General features: G+C 33.9%; 1 protein-coding gene across 4 annotated transcripts; it reads left to right on the top strand.

Annotated features, from left to right (window-relative positions):
- Positions 1–469: 469 nt before the first annotated feature.
- Positions 470–26278, top strand: LOC124362006. Of its 4 annotated transcripts, XM_046816141.1 has the most exons (10): positions 471–661; positions 2785–2883; positions 5102–5239; positions 10073–10185; positions 12951–13034; positions 14483–14560; positions 15495–15533; positions 15947–16029; positions 22353–22418; positions 26080–26278. In XM_046816141.1, the coding sequence occupies exons 1-9, from the start codon at positions 659–661 to the stop codon at positions 22379–22381; spliced, it is 666 nt and encodes a 221-aa protein (XP_046672097.1). In that variant the 5' UTR covers positions 471–658; the 3' UTR covers positions 22382–22418; positions 26080–26278. The 4 variants fall into 4 exon arrangements, with proteins under 4 accessions (XP_046672096.1, XP_046672097.1, XP_046672098.1 ...); XM_046816140.1 differs by lacking the exon at positions 15947–16029 and having other exon boundaries at positions 470–661; XM_046816143.1 differs by lacking the exon at positions 12951–13034 and having other exon boundaries at positions 474–661.

The raw sequence follows: 26278 nt of genomic DNA, 5'->3' as shown, positions 1-26278 counted from the left end.
CACACACACACACACACACACACACACACACACACACACACACACACACACATGTATTAGTTTAATTTTTTACGAGGTTAAGTGGTAGAGAGGACTTTATAGTCAGTCCTAACTTCGCCTCTAATAAAGACATTTTTCCTTTCATTTCATTTTTTCATTTTAAACATTTATAAGCACCAATGAAAGTTTTTGGTCAGCCCTTTGGCTTTCTAACCAAATTTTCCTGGATTCAAATCCTGTGGATACACAACAAATTTAGTAAAAAAGCACTTCAAATCTATCATAGAGAAAATCCAATGGCTGCAGAGAATTTCAAAAGTGGAAACAATAATTTGATTTATTATCTTTACTTAAATATTACTTAAATATGTCACACAACAGGCTACATGAGTTTGACCAACTACTGTTTTAGATGTGATTAATTTTATAAAACATATGGATGATTTTTTATAATAAACAAACCTCTATTTACTTGACCATCTATTGATTGTTGTAGGGAAACAAGACCTACACTACATGGTTATCAGACAAGACATGGGGTGTTTTTGATGTGTTTGGTGCAAGGGTAAATCTAAATTTCCAGTAACCATGGACTAAACATTCACACATTTACATATCATACTTCCTATCAAATTTTGTCATGTTTTAATAGTTTAAAATGGTTGGTACTCAATAATTTTTACTTTGTATTTAGTTAATTTTTCCTTAGTCTTGAATTAATAAGTAATGTTTTTAATAGTTCAGTTATTTATTACTTTATAATAATACTTGTTATCTCCAGTTTGATTGTTATAATTGCAGATGTCTGGGCCAATCATGTTTCTTTGGCTTTGGAAGGTAGAGGTTATAAATTTTCCATTAGAGCTGTTGATTGTAACTTTACCTAAAGATGTAGAAACAAAAGTAACGCAACAACTACTGCATTAGTAATAGTACAATTTTTAAAATTGCTCAAAGTGTATCTTTAAAAAATGCTTTTTCAACAATAGTCTATTAAAGGTTGCATTTAATTTGTGGGTAAAACACAACAGAAATTTTGATAAACATTACCAATGAAAAGCCAAACCCTTTGAATTTTGTACAGACATTGACAACAATCAATATTTATGCCTCTGAACTTTAATTTCATCGATTACAAACTTAAAATATGTATCAAATGGGATTGTTCACATCATTCATCATAAAGATTTGTTGTGATGTATTTTGTGCCTTTAGTTTTCAGTATTATTCGATTAAGAAAAATAAATAAGAATAAACATATGTAAGGATATATTTAACATGTTTGATCAAATTGCCTACTTCTTGAAATAAATCGAGATGGGACATTGTGCTTCCTATACAACTTAAAAAAAACAAACATTAATTATGCTTTAAAGATGAAATTTCAAAATGTAATGAAGAAACTCAGTTTTCCTAAATAACTTGCAGCTTTTTATGGAAGTAATGAAAAGAAGTGGCATAAAGGGGCATAGTGCTTTCAACTACAGTTAGATATATTCTTCCTTTAGTAAACCATTGTTTCTAGTAGACCCTTAGAGGAATTGGAAAAAACTTATAAATACTACTAAATGTAAATAATACAATACTTTTCCAAATTATTTATTTTTTGGACGAGGCCTTTCGAAACCAAAGGTCGCCTGATGATGAAATGTTTGGTTTCGAAAGGCCTTGCCCAAAAAAAAAAAAAAATAAATAAATAAATGAATGTTTGTGTGTTTGTCCTTTATGGAATCACAAAATATTAGACAGACCATTATGAAAATTTGTATGTATACGTATTTTTCCACGGAGAAGGTTTATAAGCTATGCCCATTGATGTAACTCACTACCAAGCGGCGCTGCAAAAGATAAAAGGTTTAAAAGCGCCTGCACACTATATAAACTGCAATTACGAGACAGTTACATATATTACATAGCCAAACACTATTTGAAGGCGCTAGGTTATTATGTATATTTGTCTTTAAGATACATTTCTGATTGAACTTAAAGTTTGAGTGTTAGACCACTTTATAATAAAGTACATGTACGTGCACAATGGCTATAAACATAAACATATTTTCTTGATCGTGGCAACAAGGCAAACTCTACATCGGTGTTGAAAATATAATTCAATTAAACCAGAAGTTCACATACACGGGCAAAGCTTACGGAAAGCGTGCAAAGCCGCGGGAAATAGCTAGTTATTTATATTTAGTAGTATTTATTCATTGTTTCTAGATTTTATAGGAGCTTTTTGACTCTACCTTTTTATCTATTTTGTTAGTAAATCATAGGATTTTTCAATTTAAAAGTTTTAAACTTATACTTTAATCCTAATTAATATTTTCTAAAAATCATGTTTTAGCAAATTTTTACCAGATTCCAGTAATTTTTATTTAACTTTAGCAATTCACTTATAGCATTTATTTGACTATTAAATGGTTAAAAGTGGTATAAACCATATCTACAAAATTATTCTATTTCAAGAAAGATTTAATTTTAATTTCGTCTAAAATGCAACTGTAAATGCATGGGGACTGAATTCAGAGAATGCATGATTGTTGTGTTAATTAACATTCCAATCTGAGATTTTCCTGAACTCTCTCTGGTAATGTGGAAACGTGAATTGCAAAGTTAACTATGCAAAAAGTGTAATAAGTTTATGTCATATTTTGGTGTTATTCTTGCTAATGAGACAAAAAATTTAATATTTAAGAATTATTTACTTTAAGAAATTAAAGTTAATCAGTTTAAAATGTTCAATTATTTTATAAATAAGAATTTTAGTAAAATGTTTGTTTTCAGGATTATAAAGATGTTGTGTTCGGCTTTTCACTGTTCATTGCTTATACTGTAACAATTTTAACCTATGCAGCTATTGGAAATATACTTGCCGGTCATAAGGTAAGTAACTATTAAACAAAAACTATAGTTTTATGTAAAGTCCTATTCATATTTTATTCTTTACAAGGTGAAAATTTGTCATTAGTTAAGGATAGTGTTTCATACGAGATTTAGACGTATTTGATATAAGTGATTTTTCTAATTACATATACATTTATTAATTTATTGCATTTAGTAAAATTCTTGTCTCCATAGAATTTGTTAAAGCTGAAAATTATCACCATTTTAAACCTGTAAATAGCATAATATTGTTTTAATAAAATTTTTTTTATTAGATGCCCATTTTTTTTTTTTTTTTTTGTTCTCTTAGGACAAGAAGCTTATAAATTGCACTTAGTCCTGTAAGAACCTTTGTGCTGCTTCCGGAGTGACAGGATATTCAGGATAGGTAAGGTTAGGGAGTAGGGGCCACCTCCTATCGAGATCCATGAGGAAGAATTAGGGCACTACATTTCAAAGTCATCCCGGAAGAAGGGGAGGCCAGCTCTGAACCAGCCTCTCCAGTCAAAGTAGGCAGGGGGTGGCACACCCTTGTTGAGGTTAACAAGAACCTCTGAGGTAAGGGAACAAACCCCACCAACTCCAACAGTCATCTTCCACAGTAGACTAGACCTATCGAATTGCCCATGAACCCCAGAATCTCAACATTTGCGGTTAGTGATGTGCTGCTACTGGACATCCATAAGGTTGTCCAGATTGAAGTGGCACATTGGTTTATGCTGTGCCCAGTAGTGGGTTCAACTGGTAGGTATAAACCAGCCAGAAGTGATCCCTGCTGGGTTCTTAGATGCCCATAGAAAAGTATTTTCTTAGTAATCCCTTTATATACTAATTTGTTTAAATTTTATTGAAGTAATCTCTAGCGTCATCACAATTTTGAAGTTGGATTTTCCACTCATTGAAAGCACCTAGCCACTCAATTTTTGGAATGTAGGCAAAATATTTACAAATTTCATCATCAATTTCAGCTTCCGAAAATAAGCAACGACCACACAGTAGTGTGATTGGGTGAATAAGGGGGTTCTTCATGTTTTGATACCATTTTTGTCCAGAATCTCCAAAGTTTTCAGCAGCGTGGAAAGAGGTATTGTCATGGTGCAAAATTACACCCTTGTTGATCAAGTCCTGAAGAACGTCTGGCAACCATTGTTCAGTGCATCAAGTAGCTGTTACAGTTCTTTATCCCTCTAACTTAATAGCCTTCACCAGTTTTGTATTCGTGAAGGAACAGTCTACATTACTTTCCTCAATGACCGTTGTTTCTTGAACACTGTGGAGGATGGCTCGTTTTCAAACACTGACTTGCAACTCACTCCTTGAGCTGGAAAATTATAAAATGGTATTTATATCTCATCACCAGTGAAAATTTTTGAAAATAATCTGATAACCACCACTATTTAGCAGTCTTCTACTGGCAGCTTCTCACATGCTTGGTATTTTTGCTCATCTGTCAAATTGGGAAGTGTGCAACTCTTCTCTTTGTCGTTTTGTCTTGGGATCATACTCAAAAACCCATGATTCATCATCAGTGATCACATGACTGAAAAAATGTGGGTAATTTTTAATACTGTCAAGAAGATCAGGGCATACATACTTGTGATTTCCTTTCGTTCAATTGTCAAGTTTTTTGGTACCATCTTGGCACACACTTTTCTCATACCCACTTGTTGTGTCAGAATCTGATGAAGAGTGGAACGATTCAAACTCAACTCTATACTCATTAGTCTTAATGTAAGTTGACGGTCTGACCTCACCCGAGTCCTCACTCGTTTGATGTTCTCATCAGTTTTCCATGTTGAAGTCATTCCAGAACAAGCTTCATCTTCAACTAACTCTCGGCCCTCTAATTCCTTATGCCACTGAAAAACTTATACTCTCGAAAAGAAATTCTGAACCCTTTTAGTGAAATATTTGTAATGATGTGATATTTTACGTTTCTCAACAGCACAATAAAGTGTCTTGTTAAAAAATCTTTAAATGTTCTACCTATAGAGTGTGCTTCGATGATGTAACTTTTCTATCATAAACTAATAACCATTCTTTTGAAATAAGGAATCAATTCAGAATGAATGACATTTGGGGGAATGAGGGTGGGGGAGGTTATGAGAGAAAAAGGATAATTGTTTTAGATTTTACAGCCAGATTTTTAAGGTTATGTAATTCTAATTCTGCATATTGAAACAATCAATTTTATACATACATGATACATTTTTTCCAGATTACAAAAGTAAATGATTTCATCAATCCAGTAAACAAGGAATTCAGGGGACACTATGGAACTGCAAGAAAACCAAATTTATTCTTTTTGTTGTTTTATTTACTATTTTTTATTGCATTAATTGGATCTACAACACAGGTAAGCTATGCCTGCCCAATATATATATATTATTGTATGAGTAAGTGAGTGAATGTATCCTCATGGATCTGTTGCTTTGTAAGCTAACCCAGTCCAGTCTGGCATTTCTTAACCCTTTTAATGCCAACATCCAGTTTTCTGGATGTCCGCAATTTACGTGTAAACTGCCAGAGTCCGGTTTTATGACGTTTGAAAAAATAATTATAACATATACAGTGTGTCTTAAAAGCCCCACTCTTCCTATTAACTTTTTTATAAGTAGAGATGAAGTGATTTACTTTACATTTTATTTAAAAACCTTGCATGAAGCTCTAAAACAGCCCGACACTACAGGATGAAATTATCGCCATTTGCAGGGTTAATAGTCTGTCAAAAGTCAAGAATAACAAGTATAATAATTTATAGACATTTTAACAGGTGATATTAAATGTCTGTTGTTTGTTATTCATCTGTCAAAGTCAATTACACTTTACAAATGTCATGCAAAGTGCTGTGTCATCAGGGCTCCATCTTTACACTTAAATCTAAAATGGATCAGGAGACTGGAATGTTTTCCAGTGCCTATCACTTATCTAAGTAGTGTTTGGAATGGCATTCAGAAAGAAAATGCCAAAGGCGTCCCTGTTATTTTCAAATGAAATTATGTGTGAAACCACGGGTTACTGCTATATGTAGGATAAACATGGAGTTAAATCTTCAATATTCTTTTAGAGATAAATCTCACAAAAATATAAAAAACTCAAAACAAAAATTAAGTATTTTTTATTTCTGAGTTACAATATAGAACAATTTAATATTATTTTTAATACTAGAACTCATTAGAAAAACAAGAAAACAAATTCTAGCTTTATACGATATCTAATAATGATAATAAAACACTTCAAAATGTCTATAGCCGGCCTAGCAGTTTTGATATGTCTCTGGTCAAAAGCTTGGTGGTTTTGGATCAGGCTGTGAGCAAATTGAGCAGCAAAATGGTTAACATATCAAAATGCATGTTCTCAAATGGGCTCTCAAGCTCTGTGATCAGCCTAGTCTTCCCCACATAATCATGGTGGTAGCTTAATTGATCCAAGCGGATATCCCTAGTAGCAAGAATGTAGACAGAAAAAAAAGTTGGGTGGTTCAAGACAACTGATATTTTTCCAAATTGGACCGAAACCAAGGCACCATTTTTTCCTTAAAAAGATCTTAACCTGTTTCTTTGTTGAGAACGATATTTCAGCAATACATGTTGTAGTACTGAATTATTTAAAAAATAATAATAACCATTTGCTAGAAATATACAGGGTGATTCATGAAGTTCTCCCCCCACTTCTACAGCACATTGTACTAGTAAAAATAATGAAAAAATGTTATATATACATAGGTCCGAAAACGCTTCGTTAGCGAGTTACAGCTAGCGAAAGATTTCGCCTGAATTCCTGGGTAAAGAGTAAAATAAAGCCATACTGAACTTTTGGAAAGGTTAATTAAGTAAGAAATATCGTGGATTCTTATGTATTTTTACCTGATAAAGCTAATAAAATAGGTTTCAGAAGTGTACCTGTAGTAGTTTTTGAGGGATTCAGGGTTAAATGCAAAAAATTGGGGCACGAAACAATGTTTTTTTAAGTTTGATGTACAATAACTTTGTTAAATTGGTAATAAATACATAAAATCAACAAACATTAATTGTAGAGAATTTAATTCTGAGAAAGTTGATATAATCAAAGTCTAAAATAAAACAGAAATAAGTACCAAAAAATCGATTTTATTCAGTATAATACATTACTAGCTGTAAAGAAATACCGTACGGTATTTAGTTAAAATAAAACAAAAACAAAATGTTTGTTCCTTAATGATGAGATAAATTGAGAAAACAAGATTAACTGTTAAATAAATTTGTTTGTAAATAAAAATATCATGTTTTATTACGTTGTATTTTTTTTTTAATAAAAATTTACATCAAATGTTCGAAAATAAATGAAGCAAACATTTTCCCATTATTGTTTACTAATCATCGAAATGCAGTTTTTTGTTTTATTAATTTCTAAGTTGGTAACGCACGAATAACAGCTGATCAACAATGGTATTCTGTACTGTTACGTTAGAACTGTGTATTAGTGGTGTTTTGCAAGCTACAGCAGGAGATCGGGTTCTGTGAATCGTGTTATTAAATGCAATTTTTCTGTGAGTTATAATTCGATTGTTTATTCAGCGAAAAAATGCCTTACTTATTTACATCAGAGGAATACGCTGATATGGTTTTTATTTAATAAGTACCAAAAAATCGATTTTATTCAGTATAATACATTACTAGTTTTAAGCAAAATTAATCAGGTTGGGCCAACCGTACGCACCTTTTTATAATAGATGTTCGAAAATGAGGCCATCATTATCAACACATTTTGCAGCACGTTTGTGTATTGCTTTTGTTGCGTTTCTTAATTTTTCAGGACTTCCCCGTATCTGCACAGCCGAATCCATAATACGGGCAATTAATTCATCACGAGAATTCACTTTTGTCTTGTATACAATGTCTTTCATCCATCCCCAGATGCAATAATCCAATGGAGATAGATCTGGTGATCTTGGTGGCCAAGGGTGAGGCCCTCCACGACCAATCCAGTGTCCAGGAAATTGATGATTTAAGTAAGCAGAAACGGCACGTGAAAAGTGGGGAGGTGCTCCGTCATGCTGGAAGTACAAATTTTGTCTGAGATGTAAAGGAACATTCTCTAACAGCTGCGGCAACTCTTCTTGAAGGAAATGCAAATAGAACTCAGCATTTAGGCGTCCAGGTAATATGAAAGGTCCAATCAGCCGATTGTGCAAAAGGCCACACCAGACATTGACGCTAAATCGGTGTTGAAAGTTCTGTTCCACTACCTCATGTGGATTTTCTTCTGCCCATGAGTGTTCATTGTGCAAGTTATTGACACCATCCCGAGTGAATTGTGCCTCATCCGTAAACAAAATACGCTTGTAGAGTTGATTATTAATATTCAAAAAGTTGCAAAACTCCAAGCGAAGCGGACCATCCCCTAGCTGTAGATGTTGAATCTTTTGTTTATGAAACGGATAAAATTTGTTTCGATTAAGTGACCTCCACACCGTTGACTGCGAAACTCCTATCCGCCTAGAAACACGTCGTGTACTTACACCTGGACTGCGATGAACAGCATTAATAACAATATCATCATCAAGTTGGACAGCTCGTTCATAATTGGTTCTAGTACTTGGTAGTGATCCTGTTTCCCGAAGAGTACGAAAAGTTCCTGAAATTGTTTTGGTATCTGGAATCCTCCTATTAGGGTAACGTAGTTCATATTCTTCTACAGCAGCTCTAGCATTACCATTACAGTAACCCAAAATAAAAACCATATCAGCGTATTCCTCTGATGTAAATAAGTAAGGCATTTTTTCACTGAATAAACAATCGAATTATAACTCACAGAAAAATTGCATTTAATAACACGATTCACAGAACCCGATCTCCTGCTGTAGCTTGCAAAACACCAATAATACACAGTTCTAACGTAACAGTACAGAATACCATTGTTGATCAGCTGTTATTCGTGCGTTACCAACTTAGAAATTAATAAAACAAAAAACTGCATTTCGATGATTAGTAAACAATAATGGGAAAATGTTTGCTTCATTTATTTTCGAACATTTGATGTAAATTTTTATTAAAAAAAAAATACAACGTAATAAAACATGATATTTTTATTTACAAACAAATTTATTTAACAGTTAATCTTGTTTTCTCAATTTATCTCATCATTAAGGAACAAACATTTTGTTTTTGTTTTATTTCAACTAAATACCGTACGGTATTTCTTTACAGCTAGTAATGTATTATACTGAATAAAATCGATTTTTTGGTACTTATTTCTGTTTTATTTTAGACTTTGATTATATCAATTTTCTCAGAATTAAATTCTCTACAATTAATGTTTGTTGATTTTATGTATTTATTACCAATTTAACAAAGTTATTGTACATCAAACTTAAAAAAACATTGTTTCGTGCCCCAATTTTTTTGCATTTAACCCTGAATCCCTCAAAAACTACTACAGGTACAGTTCTGAAACCTATTTTATTAGCTTTATCAGGTAAAAATACATAATAATCCACGATACTTCTAACTTAATTAACCTTTCCAAAAGTTCAGTATGGCTTTATTTTACTCTTTACCCAGGAATTCAGGCGAAATCTTTCGCTAGCTGTAACTCGCTAACGAAGCGTTTTCGGACCTATGTATATATAACACATTTTTTCATTATTTTTACTAGTACAATGTGCTGTAGAAGTGGGGGGAGAACTTCATGAATCACCCTGTAATTGTAGCAATTGAAAATTTGGGATGGGTTCGGACCTCTTGACTCCCTTGTTGGCTACATCCATGCCTAGCAGTATTTATAGATCAGATGGATTGGTTCGGTGAGTTGGTCTAGATGCAATTCACACCATGCTCAAAATGACCCTTTTCCTTGCCTCCTGCTTTCCAATAAAGAGTACAATGTCACAATTATGATTTTTTCTTTATTACTTTGAAAATTAGTTGTATTCAATGAGATATCTAAGACATTAAAACCTGTCTTTTTTGTTGCTGTTACAGTACATAATGGTAATATTAATGCATATTCCCAATTAAACAAAAATAATGCGATACTATAAAAAAATTATCCTCCTTGATAACAAGAAGTTGTGAATTAATTTTATTTCATTAGGATTGAGTGGTTTATAATTTCCAGTTGAAACATTCCATTTTGATGAAACCTTAAGAACTGTCAATTGAATATGATATATTTTGTTCTAGAAATTACTTTGCCATTTTTTGTTCAGATCATGAAACTCCGAACCATCTTCAGGGACTGGATTGATCGAGTGACTGGCAGCAGGGAGGAAGAAGTTCCTGTAGTTCGACTACGTCCTGCTCCAGCAACTGCTGATCAAACGTATGTTACAATTCTATACTTACAGAGTGTTTGAAAATGTGTACCAAACTTTGGGAAATGGTTAAATACGTTAAAATAAATAAATGTCATGGGTGTTATATCTTGCTTTCTATAGCATTTGTGCATATTTTAGAACGTGGTGATTTTGTCATTTCTCTTATTAGGAACTAATTTACAACTACAAATGTATGTAAACTGATTTTTAAATGGTGAAGTGTAAAAGTTTTATGTAAAATTTAATGGAAGCAAAAAATAATAGTACAAGAAACCAAACAATAGCCTTCAAACGTAAAGTTGGTATGTAATGCATTTTTATTGATATGACTCCTATAATTTATCACTACATCCCAATGACCTTCTCTCTGGCCAAAGACATCCAATCAGTCTAACTCTTTGAGATTCAAGATTTAAATCAGCATGAAGCCCATGAAGCATGAAACGCTAGAGAAAACTGAGCTATTTCTCAAAGCTGAGTATGAGTATCAGTCACTAGTAATTGCATACATACCATTTCCACGTTCTATGAAATTTGTTGTTTTCAAAAATATCCAACTAGTTAAAAGCATATGTATCAGTGGTAGATGCATTGCTCAATTTTAGAAGGAACAGCGTTCCGGTACTCCTCTAAGAAAACTTCAACATTTTTTGTTTGCGCAGGAAATCTTTCACTTGCATTTCAGAAAACCATTAAAAGATGTTTTTAAATCTCATATCTTCAAAATCCTTGGGAGGTTACTGTTCTACCATCTCTAGTTCTAGAAGTATTGCATTGGGTAGATGTATATACTGGGTCATAAATTCTGAAGAAATTAACAAACAGATCTCTAGTACGAAAAGTAGGCCCATGAATTATATAGGTACCTATATTTTCAGCCAGTGTGACATAATCGACCTGGACTATATACACAATAAAAAGGCAAAGCTCCTTCCGCACATTCACTCAGCTAGCTCTGGTTACTTACCTGACATTCTAAAAGCAACCATAGCCTGGATTTGCTACACAACTTTTCAGACCATAGGGACACGCTCAAAGTGGCTTGAGGCCAAGGAGCTGTAAGCATTAAAAAATAATCATTCTTTTACACATTCAAAGTTAATCAATTTGACTAATATTTCATACTGGTACAGTTATTATTGATAATACAGGCTCCCCTAAAAAACAGATTCATGAGCATGCAGTTGATTTCAGCTCGTCTCACAGCAGACAAAATTGCTTATTGAAAAGCTAAGAGGTCTCTAACTGTAGATATTTGTAGAGAGATCTTAATGTAATTAATATAAAGCTGGACATAAGAGTATATGGATGATTTTGTATAACAGTCATCACCCTATACACTGTGTTATTGTACTGTCTATCAAGAACACTACACATACTAAAGACTTTCCATTGCCATTCCATAGAATGGCTGCTTTTGATTAAATCATCTCATGTCAGAATAAGATTGTTCAATGCATTGTCAGAAAAAAATCTAAAGCAACTATTTTTACTGTAAGAAAGTGAAGACAGCAATGTAGAGCTTGATCCTGCAGGAAAAATCTATACAACATAGCTATTTAACTCCTGGAGAGACCATCTTCTTAAAATTTCTCTTACAATATAATACGGCATTCCGGTATCTCTCTCTGAGAAAAGTAAGCACATTTGATTTGTGAGTGAAAGATTGTTCTGCACTTCAGAAATACATAAAACCACTGTTGGGGAACCCTAAATTTTTTCAAAACTTTTTGGGGCAGCCTCAGATTCCCCTTTTTTCTAAGAGGTTTTCAATACCCTCCAGGCCCTTTAGAAGTTTGTTCCACAAGTCCCATCCCCCATTTTGGCTTTTAAATGGTTGACTATTTTTAAGTTCCTTCAGATAAACTTAATAACATGACTGATTTCAAAATCACCCTCCTCTTTAGAAAAATCATAAACAGTTTTATAGTTGCAGGCCATTTTGTACTGTTGGAGTTAAAATTTTTGGGATATCATAAAATTAGGTAAGTTTTAGCACCTGTCCATTTTATCCTCTCTGTCCACAGGATGTCTTGAGAATGAAATGGGCTCTAAACTTGAAAGTTTTTTATAAATTTGCATATTTTAGGGTGCTAGCAGAGTAGATGCTCTTTTGAGAACATTCTATTTCTATCACTTTTGCAGGAAAAAGTGTAATCACTGTAAATAAAGAAATAATACAGTAGTTGCAAATAAACCAATCATGTAAAATTATAATGCTAAATGTTATATTCTTACAGAGAATTTATAATTAAATCAGAGACAATTAATGAAAAAAGTGATAAAGGTTCTTTAAAAATAAAGATGTAATTACATGTTTGTTAATTGTTAATTTTAATCATTTTAAAATTTTTGGATTACACATTTGTCAAACACCCTGTCAATTCTATGTATTGTCTAGTATTTTTGGTATTATATTATGTGTAGCTTTAAGAAAATAACTTTGGAAACAATTTTTTCATTAGGGTTACATTGATATTTAGGTTACAGAGATTAATATAATGAAAACTAGTGGGTTTGATAGTACGGCAATCTGCTTTTGTACATTTTGGAAGTATATAAAGAAGTCTGAAAATCGTAATTCAAACACTTAACTTTAAAAGATTAGGTATTTAAAAAAAGTAATTTAGGAATAAAAATAAGTAAATACATTAATCATGATTGTTTTTAAAACCACAAATGTTTTGCTAGTTAGAATAAAATTATAATTGTTCTAAATAGCCCCATTGAACTATATTTACTATTCTAATTTTTTGGGGTTAATTTCTAGTCATTACGGAGCTGCGAAGCGGCGGAAGGGCATGGGCGCGTGGGAAGATGAAATAGTAGATTTAGAAGAAATGCAGAAGCAGCGGTATGTCTTAAATTGCCTTTTTAATGTATCAAGAAATCTATATTTAACTTTGCCAATTTGTTCAGTGCAAAGTGAGAAAATTTGTTCAAAACGAGGATGGTTCATGAAACGGAAATTTACAGTTTTTGTACTTCTAAAGACATATTACAGTTTCAGTAGTGTAAAGACTTATTTCAAACCTATTACAGTAGGTTAATCAAGTTCCCTTAAAAACATAACATGGAAGTAATCACTTTTGATATTCTTTTTTACAATTTTAGTTGTCATAATAACTAATGGGCTACTATTTAGAGATTAAATTAATTTTGGGAACTCTAAAGATTTATTTAAAAATTTATTTGAGATTCTATTTGTTCCATTTGTCAAAGATAAGGGATGCCTAAAGAGACCCATTTTTATTTGTAAAAAATAATACTTAAGGCACAAGTTGTGCAACATGAGGTGGCCTTTTTCATGATAAAATCCATAAAAGAAACATTTTAACATGTTTGATATCAAGTAATATTACATTAGTAGCCTTTTATGACACTCCCAATGCCAGTCTCAGATTCATAGACAGTCTGTGCAGCATCCGACTTTTCTCTTAGGCCACCATTTGTGTTTATTGAGCTGTTTGTAGTAGTCGGTGGAGAGTGTTTATTAATATCCCTGTTTAGTATAACTTTCCTCTGTACATCTCTTGACTGGGTTCACAGGCACAAATGTTAAAAAACCGCTGCCCTAAAATCTTACAGTATTAACAACATTACAGTATTTGTCTGTAATAAATTTAATGTTTTAAAATTCTAGTGTAATCATCAAGGTTATGGGCAGATTCATATACTGCTATTTAATACATCGAACAATAATCTGTTTTCACCTAGTGGTAAGTTATAATAGCATTAATTGCTCCCATTAAAATATAACATTAATACAAAACTTACAAGTTTCTAGGTGAATTCTTTATCAAACGTATAGATGGATGGAATGGAGAGAAAAACTAAACCATGGTTTTCATTTTCTCGGGATCCTGCACGTAAGGAGTATCTCTGAATATCTTAAGGATCTTAGATTAAGGTTAAGTAAGATTTGCCATTCGTCAGTGTAAAATTATTTACTGGATGAATAAGTGAAAAATTTCATTATAAAAAAGACTTTTGGGGTTGAAACAACGATTTAACAGGATTTACCACAGTAACATGTTTTGAATGTACCATTCAACATAATGTTGAAAAATCTTGACAACTGGTCTCAGAATGGCAACCGGTCATAAATAGACATACAGTATTAGCAAGTACTGATAATCACTGTTGCCATAGGATTTTAAGTGTAGGGGTTAATACAGTAGTTGATGAGTGTAAGTTTCACTAAATCAGCTAAATTTACTTAATTAGCAAGTAATATGAAGCAGTAAATGATTTATACATTTTTGTCAATGGAACTTATGCCTTATGTTAATTTTTCTGCAGCCCTCCTGAGACAAAACCAAAGGCCCCTGAGACTAGTCCATCTTCCGTATCCTTGGGTTCAGAGTCATCCAAAACCAAGTAAGTTTAATTTATTCTATTTAATTAGTCAGTCTTAACATTTAGCGAGCCAAGGACTCGGATAACATCAACCATAAAACAGTGTTAACATTTAAGTTCGTCCATTATGCAGAATCACTATATATAATATAATTTTAACATATACATGTTTTCATTGTTTACATAACCTTACGTTAGTATCTGATAAACATGACAAGAATTATAGTCTGCTGTGACCTCCACATCCTTTGCAAGGGTAGAAAAATGGCAGCCTTGTAAGCCTTCATTATATGCTACAGAACAAAGACCACTCTACCGGATGGTCAGTCTGTAGGCGGTTACATATGATAAAAGCTGTTTTCACAGTGATCTGAAGTTAAAGACTCATTGCCCTTTCTTTGATCCGTTGTTTCTAATTTGTGTTGCTGAATTTTATTATTACATACTGAATTTTAATATTTGGAATTTGCTGATCTTTGTACTATGAGTTGTGTTTCTAACAATTAATTTTATTTTTTATCATTAGTATCATTATTGAAGTTTGCCATCTGATTTAACAGTGAATGGAACACAATAATTTTGATACTAGTGTTGTCAACACAGTACTGATCCAAAAGATCCTGCTTCAGATGCAAAATAATTTGTCAGTGACTGGGTAGTTGGTTAGTTTTGCATGGAAAATTATAAAAATTGTTCCCACTCAAATATTGTGATGAGATCTTGAATTTATTTTGCTATGTACAAGTTAATTCATTTATGATTATTGTGTTTGAAATGTCACTGTATATTCTTTACCAAACTCTATTGCATGGAAGGGGGCAATTATTAGTATGAGAATAATGTCCATTAAACTTTATTACAGAACTGTGTCCACATTGGGAAATCCACATTTTAATTTACTTACTAAAATTGTGTAGTTTTTGTGTTAAAGCACGCTCATTAATTTATTTTACAGGGTTAAAGGAGCTCGTTCAAGGTCTGGTGGGAAAAAAGGGTAAGTAGTACAGCAATTTATATTACAACAGCATTGTAGTTTAAACTTGTATCAGTATTTTGTTTTTACAAAAAAACTTTTTATGCTGCTAACAATATAATTGGAAGTAAATGTTAAAGTAATGGTAAACAATAGGATAGGCTAGGAATGATTGGATATGATGTTACTTACAACATTGACCCCTGTTTAACTCACTTTACTCCCACAATGGGAGTAATATAGATGGACGTATCATCTAGTAGGCATAGCAACAGCTATGACATACATTTGTATACATTGACCACTAACGTTTTTACCCATATAATTCTTTTAGGAGTACGTTTATTCAACTTTTATGTATCTTGTGTATATTTTGAAACATAGTGTTATCTTTGCCATTTTAAAATATTTTGGGTGCTAAATGTTGTGTTTAGAGGTTCCAGACAGAAAGATACTGCTGCCTCTGGGATACCTACATCTAACCGATTTGAGGTCCTTAGTGATTTGGATGAAGACGGTAAGAGCAAAATGAATGAAGTTAGATGAATTGTTGAAACTCGTAATGATAATAGGAGTGCCTACCAATATCACTAGTTAGTAAATAACGTGACTTTTGAGTACAGACAACCCATGCAGGAATATGGATATAAGAAATTGTCACGGTTCACATCGTTCTCAATGGAAAACAATGGCTGGAGTAATAGAAACACATAAAAAATAATTGAAAACAGGATTAACCTTTCAGGACCAGTGGGCAATCTATCGCTTGCAATTGGCCGCTTTTCTTGTACTTCGTACTTTTACATAATTTGACTAATATATGCTTTGTTCTTAGTATTTGTAGAATATATAAATATAATGTTCAATATAATTTCTTGTGGTAATTTCTCTTACAGAACAACTGTTTGTCTTCTGTTGTCATCTGAAATGCTGTTTAATCTTTAGACAATGTGACGTTGTTTATAATAAAAAAATCAAGTTTTCTGTCTGTTTAAATGTAGACCACATAAAATGAGTTCTTTGTTGATGTGGGCAATGGAAGTGTAATAGGCATGCAAGTTTTGGTCTTCTTTAATGAAAATAAGAGAAATGATCTATTGAACAGCATGGAGTTCATCAGATGAAGTGAAGACAGCAATTATTGATATCAGATCAAAAGCTGTAGACTATGATCAAATCGCAATTGAAATGTTTAAAACTGTGAATCTGTTTGCACTTGGTTGATTAATCAATCCTTATTGTCAGGAAAGTTCTAAAAAGCATAGAAAAGGCCACTAGCAAAGGTGAAAACAGTGAAAAGTAACAGAGACCTAAAACCCATCTCAATACTACCAGCAATCTCAAAAGTTGTGGAAATATAGCAGCTCATGAAATAATAATGAACCATCTGACCATAGAAAAAATACTGCCTAAGATGCAATCTGAATTTTGAATAATTTGTAGTATATGTACTGCCTTGACGAATATGTTTAGCGATCTGTAGATGCAAGGGACCAGAGCAAATATAGTTCCCTTGTCTTTTCAGATTATTTTAAAGTTTTTTTCCATAAATCAGGAGTTTTATTCCATAATTCTATTTTGGATTTAGCACTGATATTATTAAATTGCCTGGGGCTTGTGTTGTTTGATTTGTACACATCTGACTACTTTGTTAGTTGCATGCGGAGTTGCACAGTTCAGTTGTATGTTAATTGCATATGCTCCTATGGTAATGTAGAGCTTGCTATTGAAGTAATTAATGCTGATCTCTTGAAAACATTTCAGGATGTCAGTTGCCAATTGCCTTAAGCTCAATGTACGAAGTGTACCACGGTTCATATAACTCTAACACTGGAAATACAGGCTCTCCGAGAGAATGGAATTGCTGTCATACTAGATGGTGATGTGACTTGACCATGTGTGACTTGGGATCATATTGGACAGGGAGTTCTCCTTTTCACACCATGTGGCACATGCTTCTCAGCACACATTGGGCAGGTTGAGGGCCCTGTATAAGTTCAGAAACCTGCTGCCAGAATCCGCGAAGCTCCAACTCTTGCAGTCACTGATTCTATTAGTATTTTGATACTGTTATCCTGCATACAGGAATAACATCTCAAGGGAGAACATGGAAAGAATGCAAAAAATTCAAAATGTTATTGTCCTTTTGGGCTTTTGCCTGAGTGGAATGATTAGCAATAATAGCATGGTCCACAAAGCTCTCAAACTGAATGAGCTCAGTGAGAGATTATCATATCGGAAGGAGGTATCTCAATTTAGTACCTGCCATGGGAAAAAGATTTATTTCCCTCAAGTCATATTGCTTGCAGCCAGAACAAAAGTTTTCCAACTTTGGCAATTCATTAACTGCCTTCCAGTTAGTTAAAAAAATACACTGTTAAGAATTAAAGTCCTGGCTATAAAGTGATGACTCTAAGGTTGAATGTAGTAATGACCAACAGCATTGGGCTGATATTAGGTTTAAGTATTTTAATGTTATTGTTTTATTTACTATTACTTTGTTGTTATTAGTGTTATTATTTTGAGTATTTTATTTATAAGTCAATCTGAAATAGAGTTTATAACTGAGAATACACTCGGAAAATAAAGGTATTTTTTTATTTATTCATTAATAAAACTGTCAAGAAATTATTTCAATATCTTTATACTTACTCAAATAAATCGTTTTTATTTTTAAATACTACAAAATACACATTTTGGGCCTGGTCTTATTCACTATACTTATTGTTGTTGATTTTATTATTGTTGTTGACTGTTATTATTTTTAATATTTTATATATGCATAGTTGTTATTAATCAATTAATTTATTACCTTTGACCTTGTATAGTGTACAACAATGTCAAATAGCCAACAATGGACCCTAAAAAATGGAGAAGTGTTGTGGCGGTGTTTAGGGAAAAGTTGTGGAGCATAATCAAAGCTGTTGAGAACATGACAAGAGTGACTGTTTGTAATAAAAAGACAGTGGGGAATAACAAGTCACTATGTGAACCGTCTCACCACTGAACACACAATGTCCATTACAAGTCCATAACTGTTCTAGTGGACAGTCATGACTACCACTTCGCTGGACTTGTTAAGAGACTGATTGGCCCTGCAACTGTGTTGGCGGGCCAACACGGGTGGAGTGTGTGCCTGACGCCCGGTTTCTGGATATCATGTAACCAGCTCCAACAACACCTGATACGATTGGTGGTCTAATGACCTGGTAGTTGGCGAGCAGCGGAATATTTACTGCCGTCTGGAGGGGTACATCGCTGCTGGGTCTTACAGCACCAAGATCATCCTCACCACACTGTCACACCACCATGACCTGGACTGGGCCCACCCTGTCCATGGTCATATCATGCTTGTGAATGCCTAAATTGAGGAACTGGCTGCTCGGCACAATCTTAGAATGTTAAACTTCGATGACATCAGCCGTAGGTGTTTCACGAGACACGGCGAACATCTCTTTCGGTGGGGCAAGCAGATGGCTAGGATGATTGTGGAAGCAATGAGACTATGTGAGACCACTGAAGGTCCAGAGATGGCGGTGCAGCTGCGACTCTGGGGGAAACCTCGTTCACCGCCAGCACGCCATCACCCGCCTGAACAACAATGAAAACGTTGAACTTTGTAAAATTCCAAATTACAATTGGCAAATTTGTTCTGTTACCAGGTCTCAAAAGGAGGTGGTGTTGCAATTGTTGAGACAAAATTTAGTTTTCAAAAAATATCCAATCTAAGAAAAAATCTCAAAATATTTTGAAGCAGTTGTGATCAAAGTACAAACAAACAGGTATATAATATTAATTGTGATAGGGATTTACAGGTCTCCTAGTGGAAATGAAGATCAGTTTTTTTCAAAATTCGAAGCATTGCTTACTGACCTAACTATCCATCAATACAATTACGTCTTGATAGGGGATCTCAACATGGATGTCATGGACAGCAACCATCCATCCACCAAGCGAGTACTTGATATGCTGATGTCATTTGGCCTTGAACTGTTGGAACTGTTGGTAAAAACTCCAATGAGAGTGATGGCCACAACGCAGTCGGCTATTGACAACATCATCAAGAACATTCAAATGTCACAGTGTCGGTGGTCAACTCAGCAATCTCAGACTACTATGGCCAAGAAAAATTTCAATGACTGTTTGAATTTCTATCTCAACATCTGTTGCCCTACAAAAACAGTTAATTTTGTCCAAAGGGCAAACAATACTTCGGTCACCAAAGGCATTGTGGTTTTGAGAGAAAAACTCAATTTTTCTCAGAAATAAACAGAAAAACAGCCAATGAACAGTTCAAAATCTCTTTCCGAAACTATAAAACAACGTACAGAAAGGTAATCTAAGCTGCAAAAGTATATGATGTCTCAAAATCAATGATCTCTTCAAAAAACGTTTCCAAAACTGTATGAGGCATCCTTAACAATAAACGTAAAGAATTCAAGCAAATAACAGTCAAAATTAGGGACAGACTGTTGCTTGTGGGCATAGCCCTCATCTATCACTGCCACAGGTGAATACCATGCACAGACAGAGTCCAATAGTCTCAACCACTGAGTAGTTGAGGAAAAGTTTGATCAAATCATTCAACAATTCCCAGCAAAAAATCGAATGATCTCGAATTGAGATCCATGTGGTTAATAAAAAATGGTCAATGCATATTGTAAAACCACTGACTCAATTAGTCAATTTATCTTATAACTCAGGAGTTTTTCCCTCTCTCCTAAAAATTGCAAAAATGCATCCAATTTTCAAGAAAGAAAATCCCTGTTTAATAAGTAACTATTGGTTGTCTCAATTTTGACAGTTTCATTAAGTGTGCTTCTTGACCTTTCTAAAGCATTCCACTGTGTTGAACATGAAATACTGCTTGAAAAACTAGAATCTCCTGGCATCTGAGGCGTGCAGCTCTTATGGCTTAGATAATTTTTAAGTCAGAGAGGTCAAGTGGTTCAAATCTCAAACCATTAAACTGAGTTATGGAGTTCCCTAGGGCTTAATACTCAGTCTCATCCTTTTCCTGTTATACATCATCAACATACATTCATCACTGCTGCATGGTAAAATCATGGAGTGTGCTGGTGACACGACCCTCTGTTTCAGAGGTAAGTTAGCAGGTTTAGAGCAACGAACCTTTGTCGATCTCAACAATTGTGTTCAATACTTCAAAACAAACTTTTCAAAATCCAATGTGCTGAATTTGCACTGCGCCTAGTGGACTCCCAATGTGGGTCAGCCGTCATATAGGCAGATTCCATATTGGAGGAAGTCTACTCCTCAAAATTTCTTGGAATACTCCTTGATCGAGGGTTGACATGGGATAATCACATTGACCCTGTCTGCGCCCAACTGTCCTCAGGAATATATTTTTGAAGTCCTTGGCCTGATACTGCCCTAGTCAGGTACTGATTATAGCATATTATGGGTTAATTCACTCCCACCTTTCCTATAGAGTGGTGTTGTTGGTTGCCTGTGCAAGCAATCAGGGTGTTTAAATTTCAAAATAAAGCAATTTTTAATATTGCAAAGTTGAATTTCAGAGTTTTGTGCAGGACAGCATTTAAAAATTTGCAACTGTTGACTTTACTCATCTTGGAAACAACTGTGTTCTGTATGTCTAAATATGCCCTAACAAGAGGGTGTGATATACACGGATATGAGATCAGAAGCAGAGATAACTACCATACTGAAAGACACAGAACGGTGGTTTATGACCACTTGCCTTCGCAGGCAAGTGTTTATTTCATCAACAGATTGCTCAATTCTATGAAATATGTCAAATGCCCAAAGCGGCAAAAACTCGATGACTGACTCCAGCGTTTGAAGTGGTTTGGAATTGGAGAAGGATGAATGAGACTTAAATGTATGATCAATGTTGTAGGTCTGGATGAGGTGGTAATGTGATGAGAGTTTTAAAAATTTTAGAATGAATTATGACGTTTGCCATACAATGTGCAATTGTTACGAGTAATAAAAGATCCTTACCAGCTAAGCTCAGATCTTAGTAAGATTTCATCCTTACAAGCTGTGCTGGAAACAAACTCACAAACTTTGCTGATAGCATCCACCACCAGCTGAGCTGATAGCATCCTAATTAGCTGTGCTGATATCATCCTCACCAGATTGTAGGTTGTTGTTGGGTTTGTTGTTCACTTGGGACCTCAGAACATAAGAAACCTCTCATTGCATGTAGTACTAGAATGACCTTTAAGCTGCTTCCAGAGTGAAGGATATTCAGGACAGGTAAGTTTGTGGGTAGGGGCCACATCTTGTCGAAATATCATGTTAAACCTCCATGAAGAGATAATGGGCACAACCTCAGTCATGTCTCCTTGGAAGAAGGGAAGACTAGTTCTGTTCTAGCCTCATCCAGTCAAAGGGCGCAAATACTTCCTCATGTTTATGCTTGTAAAAACCTTTTAATACTAAAGAAGCCCTGTCAATTTTAGCAGTCTCTATCAACTTCTCTGCAATAAACTAGACATATTGATTAACACTTTTACCTCCACATCAGTGGTTATTGATATACCACTCCTGGACATCCATCAGGTAGCTTAGATTACATTGATTTTTGTTATACCCAGTGTAGGTTCCACTGACAGGTATAAACCAGCTAACAGTGAGATCTCCTGGGGTACAGCTTGTTGGAACAACTAGAGGCACAGCTTATGCAAAACTAGATGGATTGTAGGTGCAGGAAAAGAAAATTTATATGTGAGTTTTTAGGAAAGGCCAAGAGTTCAGTTTCTAATGTTGGAGGAAAACTATGTGAATTTCACAATCTGAAGGAGAAACGGAAGTATTTTGTTTAATTGTTGTTTTAAATATTAAAAACTATTTCAGGCCAACAAAAGACAAAGTCCCCAACGTGATGCGGGCTTCGGTGGAGCCGAGAATTCAAGTTATTCCGTAAGTATCATTACATTATTGACTTCAGTAAAATGAAGCAGTTTTAATTGTATTAGTACTAAGTTTTTATCTAAATAGAGTTTGATACATCAAGGTATATGGTGTTTTAATATAATATGACAATATAGTTGTTTAATAATAGTTACAGAATATAATAACTTTGAAAGTACTTTGTGAGCTGCAAGTACTAAAAAGTCTCTTCTTCTTCTTAAATACTTCTATAATGGTCTGTGCCAATCCCGCTATTCAAGGCTTATTCTGAATCCTTAATCGCCACACTTGAGAAATATCTTGCAACGCTAGTTAAACCGTCAACCGCAATGCACGATGTAGCCTCGTGTAACACTATTATTCAAAGAACTGCCATACCTGAGTTTCATTTTCCATTTATACTTTTGTTCAAAGGAGCGCTGTATGTTGATAACATGAAGGAAATTGCTGTCTGGTTGGTACTGGAATCTCATGGATATTTATCAAATTATTTGGGGACCACGTACTTTGTGTTGTACATGAATTGTGGAAGTTTGAGTTGAGTCAGTGTTTATTTTATGAACAACTTTTCAATGTTTGCTCATTGATATTGGTAATTATAGTGATATATAATACCACAATAACAATAAACAAAGAGAATTTACTACAGATTTTATAAGTTCCTAGTTCACAATTGGGCCCTGTATTTATTACATTGGATGGATCAGTGAGACAGAGGACGGGGTGAATATAGATATGCTATTGTAACTATTATGCTATAGGTGATGTTCATATAATTAATTGCGATTTGGATAGCACGGTAAGTGATATTGATAGTTACTGCTCTTCTACTTCGAAACAAACTAGAAAAACTCCAAAAAAGGACAATTCTAAAGAAATCATAGAAACTCCAAGAGAAGCAAGCAATAAGATGTAAAAAAGACATATCTTCATGTATGGAATATTTTTGATCTACAAAATCGTTCCATCAATGAAATTGTATATTCTGATCCATGCCAATAAAAAATTTTTTTTAATGATCCGAATAATGCCATAGAGTTTATATTAGAACAAAAAGGCTATATAAATTTATTGTTTTATCCCTTGCCCCACTACCTGAAACAAGGCCTAAAAATGGCAACCACTTACAAAAAAGAGGCCAATATTTTTTAGCTTTATCGTTTCTAATGGCTCACAAAAAAATAAAATATTTAGAAACCTGAATACTCGGATAAATTGCAGAAGAACTATATTCTAAATTTTTAACAGCTAAAGCACCATATTGAATTCACTGCATTTTTTGTATAAATGTTCAGCCATATCTGTAAGGTAGCTTATCCAAAATAAAGATATCAACTGATATGGTTATTAATGCATTTACATAAAACTTCACCTCATTTTCAAGGGAAGATTAGGTTTCAATTTATTCCATCAAAAAGGTACAGGTTCGGGTTAAAATCATATGTTTTGTTTGATTGAGAATCAGGGTATGAGATTTCAGTGTATAAAGTGGACGAGACAGGGGCATACCAAACACTGAAAACTTGGATTTATCGAAAGCAATTATTACAACTTTGCTTATCCCTTATTTGAACATGCATCATTGTTCATTGAAAACTGTTATTGCTCCTGACCTGTTTCAGGTTTTGCACTTGGATAAGCTAATGTATGTGGCACTGTTATAAGTATCAGATTAAGTAGGGCTGAGTTCCAAAAGGAGTTGAAGGTTAGAGGAAGAGTGGTTTACAATGTGAATGTTGAGTTTAGCTCCATTTCACCTTCCTTTTAGTTCAGCACCTGAAATCTGACGCTGTCACAGACTTGACCCCTGGAATCTGGAGTCATGTTCATCTGAAGACATTTAAAATAGCTTCTTTGACACTGACTTTTTATATCTTCAGTCAAACATGACTCCAGATTTCAGGAGTCAAGTCTGTGACAGCATCAGTTGTCAGATGCTGCACTAAGAGGAAGGTAAAATGCAGTTAAACTCCAAAATTGATATTAATTTAACACTTCCCATTATAGCTGAGTTATGTGTAGATTTACAATGTCAGAACTAGCAAGTTTGTGCAGTGGGTTGGTAAGAGAAAAGTGTTGATGACTTCAACCGAACATGTTAATGACATGGATGGTTGATACTGGAAAGTGAACTACTTTTCAAAGAAAACATTGAAAAACTTAAGTGAACCTATGAATATAATAATGACATGGGTGCTGTTGATAGACCTGACAAGGTGCTCACTTATGTAGTTAGTATAATACGTATACAAAAGTGCATTGAAAGTCTTTTTCATATTCTAAATCTATTAGCGTAATGTGCATGCATTATTTCTTTGTAAAACTAACACAAAAACCATTACTATCACGATTTTATCTCGAAGTCATAAACAAACTGCTACAAGAAAATATTGAAAATATTAATACTGATACGAGGATATTGAATTAATTAGGTGGCCGTCTTTCTGGTGAACCACCACTCAGGCTGACCCAGTGTCATATCCTTATATGTTCCTTCAATAGACAAAAATGAATATCCAAAACAACAGTGTCGTGTGTAAGCATACAAAGAGATAGGAGGAACTAGTCAGGTGAAAGTCTTGGTAATACTTGAATTGTGTGTGGTTTCCTGCATCTGGGAGCTCCATACTCTGAAGAAATACTAAAAAAAAACAAAAGCGGCTTTTGTACATAGTGTAAATAGTATTTTGATCATTACAATTCATATATATTTTGCTTTTCTATATAACTTTTGGTTAATATTTTAAAATTATTTTAGTTTGGTACGTACTAACTCTCCACTTTGACTCCTCTCTCCTCAGTGGGTTATGAGAGGTTTTATAACTGAAATGTAATTGAAATTTTAGATGTTTGTGAACAATATCAACAAAGGGTTTCATCCAATTTAGTTGAGATGTTCAATTTATACGTCAAAAACTACTAAAATGACAAAAAAATACTAAACATTGGGTGGTCTCATTTACTAAAGCATGCTGGTGCTCGAGAACTGTGACAGTAAATTTCAACTATCCATTCTTTCAACTATGGTTACATTAAGGTCATCACATTGATATAAAAGTGATAATGAAAAAGGTGCCATCAACTGGCATGAGGTTTTAGGTTTGAAATTTTGCTTTATGTCCTGCCTTGTATTCACAATTTGTTAATGAGTTCTTTCTCTCACTCCACTCTCAATTAAAAGAGTTTAAGTCGAAGGGGAGTGCCAGTGATCGAACAGTATTAAGACGTCGGCATAGACTAAAGATGTTTCTTTTAGTCTGTGACGTCGGACTTTGGATCTGAGTTTGAGATAGTGCAGGGTCAGATCCTGTCTGTGGCAGCAGCACTTTTGATCATTACCATCAACTTTGTGCTGTATCGACTCTTCCCTTATTCTGTATAAGATCCTCGCACAGAACAGTGGCCCATGAGGGCCTACAGAATAAGGCTTAATAGGGAATCGGCCTCTCTGTTTCATAAATTTTTTAAAGTAAAAGAGTTCTTCAAATATTGAAGAATGTTCATTTAATATAAACTCGTATATTACACTTTATTACATTTTAAACTAAAAAACATTACTGAATTAAACAAATAGAATGATAGTCAATGAATGGGATTGATTTAAGTATAAGAATTTATATTGTCTAAAGATACCATTTCCTAAGATCTTATCTCCAATTTTTATTTACAGGCCACTTCCAAGACTGTCCACCAGAGAAGACACAAGTGAAAAGTTGAACAGAATCCTTAATAAATTTGAAGCAATGGAGTCTGATGAAAAACTGGGACCTCAAAAAAAAGCTACAAAATAAATAAATTATCAAGTGTAGTATTAATTTGAAAAGTAAATAAAATTTGGCTCAAGATAATAAAATTTATTACGAATTGAA

The sequence above is a fragment of the Homalodisca vitripennis genome, chromosome 5, assembly GCF_021130785.1.
Source record: "Homalodisca vitripennis isolate AUS2020 chromosome 5, UT_GWSS_2.1, whole genome shotgun sequence".
Taxonomy (NCBI): domain Eukaryota; kingdom Metazoa; phylum Arthropoda; class Insecta; order Hemiptera; family Cicadellidae; genus Homalodisca; species Homalodisca vitripennis.
The sequence above is the reverse complement of the archived record's forward strand: the minus strand, read 5'-3'. Positions and strand labels throughout refer to the sequence as shown.